We start from the raw sequence: 12,628 nt of genomic DNA, 5'->3' as shown, positions 1-12,628 counted from the left end.
TTTGAAAATCAAAAAGTAATTCAAAATAAGATTTGTTCTGTTTTATATTAAAAGTACTTTTAATACTATATTAATTTTACTATTATATTTTTTTATTTTATTTCTTACTTTTTCTATTTCTGTATACAGTGTGGATACTTTGCGGCGTATGCAAATTATATCCTAAATGCATTTCCAATGCTTTGTGTCTGTTTGTTTTCTCCTTCAACATATCTCACAGGGACCTGAAGGACCTTCAGGATATAAAGGGGGCAAAGTAAGTTTATTATTACATACGTTCTCCATTTTTAATTGCTAAACTAGGATTTGGGACCTTAGGTGCGATGACAAATGATCAGTCATGAGCGTTCACGTCACTAAAGCTGTTTCACCAGCACGGTTCTTGCTAACAAGCTAACTTGAGAAATCCATGTAGGGAATGGTTTGTAATATTCCCACGCTAATGGAAATGTAACTGTTATTCAGAATTGCTTGTCCTGAGGAAGGAAATACATCTATGTTAAACTTACCATTAGCTGTCATGTTGTGTCTCTTGAAATGTTTTGTATAACATTTACATTCCCTGCGTGTCTAGGGTGATTCTGGAATACCGGGTAAAGATGGAAATCCAGGAGAACCAGTAAGTGCATCCTTTCTTGTGAGAAGAGTGAAATGTCAATGTCGAATGAAGGCATGTGCTGAATTGATAAGACAGAAGAACCTGATTATCCTATATCTTTTAACGCTATCCCGATTGTTCTAGCGCTGTAAGGTACAAAATTTATTTTCTATCATCAACGCTATAATTACTTTTATTACCACTGCGGCTATCAGCACATAATTTGCATTTGCAACTCAATGAGGTTTTGCAGAGGTAATCTTCATGCATACCCAATAACGTGTTTGTTTTGCTCACAGGGTCCAAGAGGTCCCTGGGCACCCAAAGGCGAGAAGGTAAGCTAAAGCAACATCTGAATTTCAGATTGGAGAAAACAAATTGTCTCTCCTGTATGGTCTCAATGGTATCGAATGTATTTTATTGACGGTGTTTGCTGTAATTACTGGATTTTAATTTATTTGTCTCTCTTTTTTAAGGGAGAACCATGTGAAGTGTGTCCAGTGGTCTCTGTAGATTCTGGCAACACCGTTGCCCTGCAGGGAAAACCGGGACAAAAAGGAGAACCAGGGACCCCGGGCAATGGAGATCAGGGTCCACCTGTACGTTTTTTATGGGAAATATTTCACACACGCTGTTAAAGGGACAGTCCACCCAAAAATGAAGTCTGTCATCATGTACTCAACCTGTATGAATTTGCTTCTTCTGTAGAACACAAAAGAAGATATTTTGAAGAATGTCGGCAACTGAAAAGACTTGGTCCCTATTGACTTTTATTGTATGGACACAAAACCAATGCAAGTCAATGGGGCCTAACGGTTTTACCTACATTTTTCAAAATATCTTCTTTTGTGCTCTACAGACGAAAGAACGTCAAACAGGTTTGTAATGAGTGAATTTGAGTGAATTTTGCCCTTTAAATGCTGGAATTGAGGGAATTTGAACACACTTTAGTCATCGCAGTGCAGATGTGATGTACAGAACTTTTTATGTTTGAACTACAGACGACTAAACAGATTGAATTCGGATATACCAAAAAATTAAGTGTTTGCTGCCAGCCTGAGCAAAAGCCTTAGGGTAACGTCCTGGAACTCCTTTTAACATCCAATATTCAAATTTCATTTTAGTGTGCATGGTAGACACTTTAGCATTTGGAGAAGAAGCCGCTGACGGAGCTGTTCACCCCAGCGGACGCGCCATATTTATGCCAAGCTTGATGAAATAAGCCAACGATCAGCGAGCTCCTCTCCGCCTGCTGTTTTTGTATTGAATGAGTAATGCTGTCCCTATTCTGCTACCCTTTCACAGAGAACAGATATTCTATCACGCTTCATTATAGCTTTGGAGACCACAATTCTCTCACATCGCCCATGAAATTCACACAGCTTTTTTATACCTTACAGTATAGGTCATTTCCCTCTGTTAGCAGTGTCAGATTCAGTTTTTCTCATTGACTAAAGTACAGACCTTTTCATCTTTTTAGCCCATTAAAAGTTCTTCTCTCTGTTGCAGAGAGTAAGATGGATAAATTCAGGCTAAGAGGATTCTACGCGGCGCCATAATACGTTTGTTCGCATTTCTCTGTAAAGATTTCCAATACTGTCACAATCTATTCATCATTTCTAGTTAAGGGACTGAAACGGAGAACGTGGGAAGGAGAATGAGATGGTGTAAACGCAGGACATTTGTAGCGGGGCAGTTGCGGTTAGCCGGGATGACATTAGTGTCATTATTAGAGAGACTGATGCTGATATTTTTATCTGTTTATCCTATGTAGGGTCCTGCAGGACTGGATGGCAAAACAGGCAAAAAGGTTTGTGTTTCTGCATCTTATTGCTTCAAAACTCATATAATGTGTTAATGTAGCTCAACTGTTTTTCATTGTATGGTACTTTGGTCGGTTTTGCGATTGTTTTAAATGTGGCCTTGTCTGTGAAAACCCAGCTTAAAGGTATAGTTCACCAAAAAAAGGAAACTCTGTTACCCTTTACTTACCTTTTTTATTTCATACCTGTATGACTTTCTTCATTCCCAGGAACACAAAAGAAGATATTTTGGAGAATGTTGGTAACCAAAGGTCGACAACCATTCACTTCTATTGTATAGAAGTGAATGGGTGCCGACGCTGTTCTGTGATCAACATTCTTCAAAATATCTTCTTTTGCGTTCTGCAGAAGAAAATAGGTCATACAGGTTTAATATGACAACAGGGTGAGTCAATTATGACATTTATTTTATTTTCGGGTGAACTGTCCCTTTAATAAGTCATTTTTGTGCGTATACTGTTCTCTAAATAAAATCATCCTTCATAATATAAAGTACATTATGTGGAAAATAAGCTTAATAGTTTTATATTGTCTGAGCAAGGCCATGTCAATGATTAAAATTATAGTGAAATAAATGGTTGTCATACAATTTGAGGCTGATATTTCGAAATTAGATCATAAGACTTAAACCTGGATTTCACAGGCAGGGTCACAAATGTATTATATATAAACTAAGTTTGGTAGAGCATGATGCCACCAAAAGTTCAATGGGTTTAAATCCCAGCGGACACATATAAAATGTATAACTTACATGCATTTTAAATCAAGTTTGTTAAAAGCATCTGTCAAATGTGTTGTTTGTATATAAAGTATTCATCTTCAGCTTGTGATTGTTTGTGCCATAGACATGCTTTCAATTGTGTGGCTTTCTGACAGTAAGAAGTGCTATTGCTTTACTTAGCATTCCATATTTCTACCGGGCACATGACAGGAATGCCATAGAAACATGGGATAATAATATTAATGTGATGTTAAAAGTGATGTTAAAAAACTAACAACACTATGGCATAATAAAGCCTAAACTTCTTCTTCCGGATAACTTCCCTAATTCTGACTTGGCCGAGTTGCTGAATATTACGAAATATCTTTGTATAAAGATTTATATAAGATAAAGCTTTGTTTAAATAAATTGTGTCTTCGGACAAGGCAATGACTGTAACAGTATAATTTTATAATTTAGTCATTTGGCAGACGCTTTTATCCAAAGCGACTTACAGTGCACTTATTACAGGGACAATCCCCCTGGAGCAACATGGAGTAAAGTGTCTTGCTCAAGGACACACTGGTGGTGGCTGCTGGGATCGAACCAGCAACCTTTCATTTACCAGTTCAGTGGTTTAACCCACTTGACCACCATCTCACAGTATGCTTAAAAGTGGATTTCAGACGATTACATTGACCTCCGTAAACAAATTTATTTGACAGTTTTGGACTGTTCTCCAGCAAATGAATACTAGTTAAGTGTTTGGGCTGATTAAAACATATCTGAGAAAGCATTTAGAGATGCTATCTCAAGACAACCACACTCCGGCAAAAAAACAGACCTCAAGTCTGTCGACAGCTACTTCCAGTCGGAGAGCTTTTCCTCAAAAGTCAGCAAATGCATGTTGTGACAACTACAGCACATCGCATTATGTATTCCGGGCTAAACGTCCGCCTGCTTTTTTCATTAAAATTCAGAGCGCTGAAGAACTGAAAGTGTCACACAGTGCGAGTTAGTCTTACAGGCTGCGTCTCACACATCGTGTCTGTGATTCTTGCACAGGGGGAACCAGGAGCAGACGGTGGCAGAGGTGAAAAGGTAAAACCTGTGTTTGTTAGCAAGATGAAAAATCTCTCCCTCGTTGTGATGTCTGTGGCATTGTAACTTAATTTGCCTTTAAAATTTTTCTTTCTGTTATAGGGTGAATCTTGTACCGGCTGCCCTACCTTTGGAGATATTCCTGCGGGCATTCTGAACGGTGCTCGGAAGGGAGAAAAAGGAGATCCAGGTGCTGGACAGAAAGGAGAGCAGGTGAATGTGACCGATTGGTGCAATGCCAAAGACATGGGTTCGAATCCTCCACAGCACACACAAACACTGATAAAATGTGTGGCATGAAGTCTATTTGAGTAAAAGGGCTTAAATCATGTAAATCCTCATTGACATACATCACACAGCATTTCAGAAAGATCGACCACGCTTCCTCCTAAAAGCCCTGAAATGCAGTCAATTATAATGCAGTGCAAACAGTTTTGGATTTCCATTTGACTGGTCGCATTGGAGCATGCAGAGATGCATGTATCGGCTCATGCATAATTCCAGACATCCCGATCTGTGTTACTCCATTTGTTCAGATATAAGCCTCAGGCACAAGTATTTTTAATAAATGATTGTAAGGACAGATTGGGGAATTAATCAACCAAGAATGGCTTTCATGTCTGTTAAACAAGAGAATATGCAGTGATCTCTCTCTCTGTTTATCTCCCTCTCTCTGCTTTCTCTGTTTCTTTCTTGTCTTCTATGATACTTATACACACTTATACAGGGAGAGCCAGGTCCAAATGGCCTTGCTGGACTTAAAGGCGAAAAGGTAAACCTGACAGCTTTCTAGAAAGTCATACATTCTGAATCTGTATAGATTTGTATACAGTAAGAAGCCGCTGTTATTTGCCATTTTTATGGCTACATTGTTGACATTCTGATTGACACATGCGAACAGTGTCACAATGGCACAATTTTAAATGTAAAAAAAACGTTTAAAATGTGTTAAGTGTAAACATTTTTTTTTAAATGTGTTAATGCTTTAGAAAAAAAAGACAATCCATGTGGCATTTATTTAAATTAGTATAGCACAAGCATGTTTTCCACCACATTTCACTGCTTGTCAAGATGGTTGTTAAAGTTAAAGCCATATTTAAACTGCACCTGTGCGTGAGTTGCTTGGACACCTGCCAGAACATAAATACAATGAAATTCACACAAAAGTGTTGCTTAGGTAACCAAATACATGAAATGAAATACACTTAATTTATTGAAATATACTTTTGGAGCCACAGTGCATATGCAAGTTTGCTCTCCTGTTTTTGCCAGGTGGTTGATACCCTTTGGACAACATCACGTTGATCCTTGGACAACATTTAAATCAACCAATCAGATTTCAGAAATAAGTTTACAGTTTATTTTAAGTTTAATCTTCCAATAAGGAGTAGATGCTTCTAGACCATTGCTTTTCACTTATCATATCCCTCTGATTTAAGTGGTAAGTTATGGTTAGGGTTGGGGTTTGGTGTGGGTTTAGGATTTATTTACTTGAGGACAACAACCAGTTGGCAAAATAAGGTCTAGGTACGAAGTGTGTGATCCATGTTGATACTTGAAAGTAAATTTCAGTGAATTATTAAATATAATCGACAGCGATTATATTTTTTGTCATACAAGGAAATCCAATATAAAATGACTCTTTGTTGACACTCTTGTTTGGTTATAGGGCATTGCGGGCAGTATAGGAAACGAGGGCAAAACTGTAAGTAAGCATTTGTTTTAGTATTAGTCTGAAGCAATTATTTATGTTTTGTAACTTGAATCTGAGTGTGTTTTTTAGGGAAAACCTGGTCCAAGAGGTCCAAGTGGTAAAGATGGGAATAAAGGAGCCAAGGTGATTAAGCTGACCTTTTAAGTTTGTGACTGCATGGTTTTAGCCAGCTGCTTATCTTCATTATAAGAGACACAGATTTCCCTCGATGGGAGGAAATCGGCCGCCGTTATCAGACTCTCTATTTTATTCATTTTGTTGAAAGTAGTAAAATGAGTTTTTCTTTTGCTATTTGAGCAGGGAAAAAATATACAGTATTTGTGGAAGTCTCACATTCAACGCTATAGAAGTTTACCCAAATATTACGAACCCACTTCTGAGAAACCCGGAAACGAGAAAAGGTCCATTTGTCTGTTCATTATGTATATGAACATGTCTCAATTACATCCTATCAGAGAAATGCGATGTTTGATAATGAGATTCGCTTGTGAGCCTGGCTACTGCAGAAATCGAAAACTGGTATAAAACAGTAGATTAAGGATATTGTTTCACGTCACACCCACATCAGGTTATCATCTAATGGAAAAATCTTATTAACGGAAGAATTTGCTGAATATCTGACTGAACGGCTAATATAACTATTCTTTGCTTCAGACAACTTTGTGTAAATAGCTGATCTGGCAGATTATTTATTGTTATAACTTGATATTTACTGTAAACTGTATGTAAAGTGTATTGCTATTTTTCATTATGTATTCATTATTTTCATTATTAGTCATTTTAAAGGATGAATAGAAGAGTGTGTATGATTCTGAATTCTTCATTATTTTCAAACATTCTTTGGTATAACATGATAAACTTTTGACAACACTATTTAATGACAGCCAGTGGACAAATACTAAACACTTTGTATGTCAGGGGGAATCATGTGGCATGTGTGATACTTCTGCCTCTGAGTTTGGAAGTGGCCCATCCACGATAAAGCTGACTGGGGAACGTGGCCCTCCAGGACCTCCAGGGCCACCTGGAGAAGGAGTCGAGGGCAAACAGGTACGTCTGATGGCGGTATATTCTGCAGGTGTGGTGTACATTCGGTGCAGTTTTGAATTTAAAGAGCCAAAAACTCACTTTGATGTATGGTGTCTCAACAGGGACCTTCAGGTCTACAGGGGTTCAAAGGAGAGAAGGTAAGTTTTCTTATTTTGGAGGAACAAGAATTCCTTTTTTAAGCGTCACGTAACTTTTTTTACCTGTAGGGCAACCAGGGTTTACAAGGGGACCCAGGTGTTGCTGGGACACCTGGAGCCTTAGGACCTCAAGGAGAATCAGGGAGAAATGGCCTTGATGGAGTGAAAGGAGAAAAGGTCAGTGTTGCGTATCGTCGATCATATGGATGCATAATAATTACGTTGTGAAGAATTCCTCATTATCAGAGCATATTCAAATAATTCATCATGTTGATTTAATAGATTACACCTTGGGAAAAAAGCATTACAAACTCATGCACAGACAAAGTATCTCTCCAGATAATTGTTCTGAACCATCTGTTTGAACTGGATTTCGGCTCCCCAGTGATTTAAAGTCTGAGCCATCCCTCCTCTGTTAATGCAACTGTGTGTGTCGCCAGGGAGATGCGTGTGACAGCTGTCCATCATTCCCTGAAGGAAACGGCAATGTGGTTGGCCTAGCAGGACCCAAGGGAGAGAGAGGAGAACCAGGTTTGCCAGGACAGGGTAGAGATGGGAAACAGGTGAGTTTTAATTCTGTGCACATGAATAGTTAAAATAATAGTTATATTTTATTAGTAAGCATCATTGTTATTATTCGCTAGTTGCACAAGATGGCATCAATATGAGCTTTTGGGACGCAAAGATCGGCAGACAAATTTTTGGTCGTATAACACAACACAGGTTTATGGCCGGCATATATGGGCGTTTTTTAGATAGAAAAAGAAGTAATACTTCAGCAATAAGACAGATCTTTTTTATATTGCTGAAAACTTTGTTAATCCAAATCAACTTGATAGAGTTGTGTTTGTTTGTTTGTTTTTATCTTTCTTCCTGTAAAGCTACTTTGAAACAATGGAACATTGTGAAAAGCGCTACATAAATAGAACTGAATTGAATTGAATAGTATTATACGACCAGAAATTAGTCTGCCGACCCTTGCGTCGCAAGAGCTCACCGGTGCCATCTTGTGGCTCTTCTCCATTAACGTAAAGTATTAAACATAAATCAGACATTAATCAGATCAACCCGCTTGATGTTTATGAAATATGTGCTATAGACTTTTCAGCTGGTTGAAAAACACCAGTTAATTAAACAAATGTTTTTAATAGACTTTTTTTTCCCTTTACACATAAACGCGGCTACATATTAACATTGTCAGGCCTGTCAAATAAGAAACAGCAGGCCATAAGGGAACCGTGAATTATAAACAAGCGAAAGGATCAAACAGACGGCAGCGATATTTAAACGAGTCCGACTCAACTCAGCATGGCAGCATGTTTGATGGTGAAAGAACAGTACCTGTTGTGAAATGCTAAATTTAAACTTGTCCTCCGTTATCTGTATTCTGTAGGGTAAACCTGGCCCACCGGGTATCCAGGGACCTCCGGGACTGAAAGGTAGTCAGGTAAAGAATAGAACATTTGTGTGCCTGACTGATAAGAGTGACTTTGACTTTTGTAACGTCAGGCTTGTTACTGTGTTTATTTTATTAGGGTGAAGCCGGGCCTGCAGGTATTGGCCTTCCAGGACAGCAGGTAAATGAAATTGTACAGCATTCAGTCGAAATAATTTTAGCTCATAAGATTAAAACCTCTTGCATTTGGTAAAAATTATATTTGAGGGATTCTTTGAATGCACCAGCTCTTTGTAACTTTCTGACATTCTCACGCAGGGCGAGCAGGGACCTCGAGGTTTTTCCGGAGCTCCTGTAAGTGTGCAGAACTGTCTCATTCCTGTTCTTCATTAGAACAATTTAGTTATGCAAATGTGAAGCTGAAGGAAAAGTTTGTGAAACCTTTGAATTATCTATAATTTGGCATAAATGTATCCTAATGCCTTATCTGATTCATTGGAGTTATCATAATAACATACAGCCCTGTTTAACAAACATGTTTAACTTTTTACAAAGGTAAATCTTTATGGAACGCATTGTTTATTTAAAGGGACAGTTCACCCAAAAATGAATTCTGTCATCATTTACTAACCCTCAAGTTGCTCTAAACCTGTATAAATCTCTTTGTTCGGTCGAACACTGAGAAAGATATTTGGACGAATGTTAGCAACTGACAGTTCTGGGGCACCATTGACTACCATAGTAGGAAACATACATTTTTTTTTGTTGTTGAAGATAAAAGAAGATATTTTGAGGAATTTATGAAAGCAAACGGTTCTGGGGCACCTTTGACTACTATTTACATTTGTCCTACTATGGTAGTCAATGGTGCCCCAGAACTGTCAGTTGCTAACATTCTTCCAAATATCTTTTTCTGTCTAAAATATCTTTTAATATCTTTCAATTGAACAAAACAAAATACACAGGTTTGGAACAACTAGATGGTATGTTATTGATTACAGAATTTTCATTTTGGGGGAACTTACCCTTAAATAAAATGATAACTGCTACTTTATTGTTTTTGGTGTGTTTTGTTTATTGGTTTAATGGTTGTTAATAAATTGAAGTCTTCGGGTCTTGTTTGTTTGTTGTGAGAATTTGCATAGACAGCAGAACATTTCTTGTGAAAGATAGTCTAGATATGTGGTTTGTGTCTTCACTGATATGATTCACAATTGGTAACCCTAAATGTCTCCTACAGGGTACTGAAGGGCAACAGGGACCAGCAGGGCCAGTGGGACCCGCGGGGCAGAGGGTAAGTCTACAATCACAGTGATTATCAGGCTATAACAGACATCAGATCTTCCCTCAGTTCTGTCTTCATGTATTTCTATAAATTCATAGGGTCCAAAGGGAGGAATAGGACCACCAGGGCCACAGGGGCCACCGGGCATAGGAGCAGTGGGACCCCCGGTAAGAGCTGGTGTTGTTAGACACCCAAAAGTTAAAGATGATCTGCATTTGATTCCTGTGAGGTTTACAAATTATTAAATTAGTGTAATTCATTTTTATTGTTAGCAATTTTCACAATTTACCTTTTTTTCAATTTTATTTTTAAAAACAAAACCACTGACAGCACACACACACATTTAAAATGTGTAAAACATGCTAATATTTCAACTTGCTTTATATTTCAAACCTTTATTAAAAATGTCCGGAAATCTGGAAAGTTATCTTTACAAACACTGTTCTCAAACAGTGTCTTTATCATTCACTACTACAGTAGATAACAACAGTATACAAACAGTAAAGTGATTTACAGTATTTCTTCTGTGTTCTAGGCCAGAGATGGTATGGCAGGAGCTCCCGGAATACCAGGACAGGATGGTTTACCTGTAAGTACACTAAAGATCTAGTAGTCCTCTGTTCTTCTTCCATCCCTCCCTCTCCTCTGCTTTTCCTTCGCTGTGGCACGCGCTCTTTCATTATCAGCTTTGCGCGACCGCATTGTCTGTTCTTGATCGCAGTTCGTTGGCATCTGGAGATGGCATCAGATGAACTCCTGGAAGCTTCAGAGACAGCAGCGAGGGCTTGTTGTCTTGCCAAAGCTCGTCTCATTAAAAAAGCAAAGGCAGCGTCGTCTGTTGTCTCCGCGTCAGATGTTAATTACCTTGGGCTTTGTCACCGAACGCCCAAGGAGGGAATCCAGAGACAGACCCGGGCCGTCTCTGACTCTGCCTGAATCCCTAACAGCAACACATTGTCTGCTTTCATCACGTCATCTGTCGCTGCTTCTGTCCCTGATTCACGCTCATCTCTCCGGCCCTGGAGACTTCTACTTGATAACACTGTCTAACTGAGCTTTTGTCTGTGTGTGTCTTTCAGGGATCCAGTGGGCCTAAGGGTGACAAGGTAAGTGTCTGGATCAGTGAGCTGGGAAGGCAATTTGGAGGTCCTTCAAAGCACTAAGAGCGTGTGATTTGAAGAGTCATGTTTAGAGGGACGGGCTGTACAGACAGTTACATGTCCAGCCTGGAGAGACAACCTAGGGTATAAGAAGCCTAGAGTAGGGTATAGAGAACAGGTTGTTATTTCTTTAAAAAAATATAGATAGTGAACGTTTTGTTCCTTATGCGGGTGATGTAGATCCTCAGTATTGTGAGTTATATCTTTTTTAATTTCATTTTTTAGACACAATTTTCTAAGATTTTGGTTTTTATTTTGGTTTAGAAATATCGAAAAATATATATTTTCATATAGAGAGCAGAACAATGTGAGGTCAATAATTTGGTGCTGCCTCAAAATTAGTAAAAGAACCTTAATTGAATCATGAAGATCCAAGAATAGTAGACATGTCTGTCTACTGTTCATATTCATTTTCTTTTTATAAACATGTACACCAACACATACATGTGCATATTTTTGAGAAATGTTTTGATGCATTTGTTAATTTTTACCAATAATTCAAATTATTCATACATATTCACTATTATTTTTCTTAAAAATTGCTTGTTTGTGTTAATAAATACAAAATGAATATGCACAGGGATATATCTTTATTCTTTCTTTTTATTTGGACACAAATTTTTATTCTGCATGTGATTAATCGCGATTAATTGTTTGACAGCGCTAAAAATTCTCATCTCTAGAAGACAGTGCTAAAAATGCTTTGAAAAAAAACGGTCTTGTTCATGATAGATATTTCTGATTATTAAATACCTAATAATAGAGAACTTGGCATTATAGGAATAATTAGGCTTATAAGATCTATTTTTTGGTGATCCCTTTAAAATCATAAAGTGGACACCTGAAACCCGAAACATTTAATGTGTCACGATTACCATCTCGAGAGATGTCTGACAGAAGAATTTGGCAATGCTGGAAAAGTTAAAAATCCCCTCAGGCTGAAACAGGGCTATTAATTGGTGAATATTACAGCTGTCATCGGTAATCTGCCATCACATAGTATCAAACAGAAAGAAACTGAGCGTGAGGGGAATAAGGAAGAGAGCCCTCGAAAGCAAAGCCCTGCACATGGTTCACTCTTTAATGTGCTTTGTTGTCTCCCAGACTCATTTGTCTAAACATGGAGGAAAGTGTCAGCTGATATTGAATGATGCATATTTCTCCTAAGTGTGATGAAGTTTCCTGTCATTCCTGTCAATTGCCGGGATAGAATTCCACAGTCTTTTGTAATTCTGACGTCATGTTTAGTATTTAGTGTTGTACATAATTAATAAGTAGGCCTATAATAAGGTGCGTGCCTATGGCGGATGGTAAAACTGGAGAAAACATACCATAGGTTTATATTGAAGGAGGGACCTGAGCTGTGTATAAATGATGACGTCTTAAGGACTTGTGTTAGATTCAACAGGTTTGAAAGAGAAAACAAATGATGTTGTACAATGTTACCCTGTCAGGATACACGACTTTGTTGATTTTGGTGATTATACATTTCCATTTAGCAGATTCTTTTATCCAGAAACACAACTAATTCTAGATTTGTTGCGTTGCAATGTTTGCTTCTAGTATGTTGACAAAACATTAACAGAGCTGATGATTTTAACTTTGGAAACATTGGAACATTGGGCTGAAATGATAAGTGTAAATAAGATTATTTTGTTAGCATG

At 38.0% G+C, this 12,628-nt stretch overlaps 1 protein-coding gene across 6 annotated transcripts in view; it reads left to right on the top strand.

Annotated features, from left to right (window-relative positions):
• The window catches only part of col16a1 (collagen, type XVI, alpha 1), a 68,594-nt gene that overhangs the window by 33,213 nt on the left and 22,753 nt on the right, over positions 1–12,628 (top strand). For all 6 annotated transcript variants that reach the window (XM_056741214.1, XM_056741212.1, XM_056741211.1 and 3 more), the window contains 21 exons: positions 221–256; positions 575–619; positions 898–933; positions 1,075–1,197; positions 2,373–2,408; positions 4,187–4,222; positions 4,325–4,435; positions 4,950–4,994; positions 5,892–5,927; positions 6,006–6,059; positions 6,855–6,986; positions 7,088–7,123; positions 7,193–7,300; positions 7,564–7,686; positions 8,517–8,570; positions 8,659–8,700; positions 8,838–8,873; positions 9,760–9,813; positions 9,903–9,971; positions 10,340–10,393; positions 10,884–10,910. In XM_056741214.1, coding sequence (XP_056597192.1) covers positions 221–256; positions 575–619; positions 898–933; positions 1,075–1,197; positions 2,373–2,408; positions 4,187–4,222; positions 4,325–4,435; positions 4,950–4,994; positions 5,892–5,927; positions 6,006–6,059; positions 6,855–6,986; positions 7,088–7,123; positions 7,193–7,300; positions 7,564–7,686; positions 8,517–8,570; positions 8,659–8,700; positions 8,838–8,873; positions 9,760–9,813; positions 9,903–9,971; positions 10,340–10,393; positions 10,884–10,910 — 1,293 coding nt within the window. The remainder of the gene's footprint in view (positions 1–220; positions 257–574; positions 620–897; positions 934–1,074; positions 1,198–2,372; positions 2,409–4,186; positions 4,223–4,324; positions 4,436–4,949; positions 4,995–5,891; positions 5,928–6,005; positions 6,060–6,854; positions 6,987–7,087; positions 7,124–7,192; positions 7,301–7,563; positions 7,687–8,516; positions 8,571–8,658; positions 8,701–8,837; positions 8,874–9,759; positions 9,814–9,902; positions 9,972–10,339; positions 10,394–10,883; positions 10,911–12,628) is intronic.

Source organism: Triplophysa dalaica, chromosome 25 (genome assembly GCF_015846415.1).
Source record: "Triplophysa dalaica isolate WHDGS20190420 chromosome 25, ASM1584641v1, whole genome shotgun sequence".
Taxonomy (NCBI): Eukaryota; Metazoa; Chordata; class Actinopteri; order Cypriniformes; family Nemacheilidae; genus Triplophysa; species Triplophysa dalaica.
The sequence above is the reverse complement of the archived record's forward strand: the minus strand, read 5'-3'. Positions and strand labels throughout refer to the sequence as shown.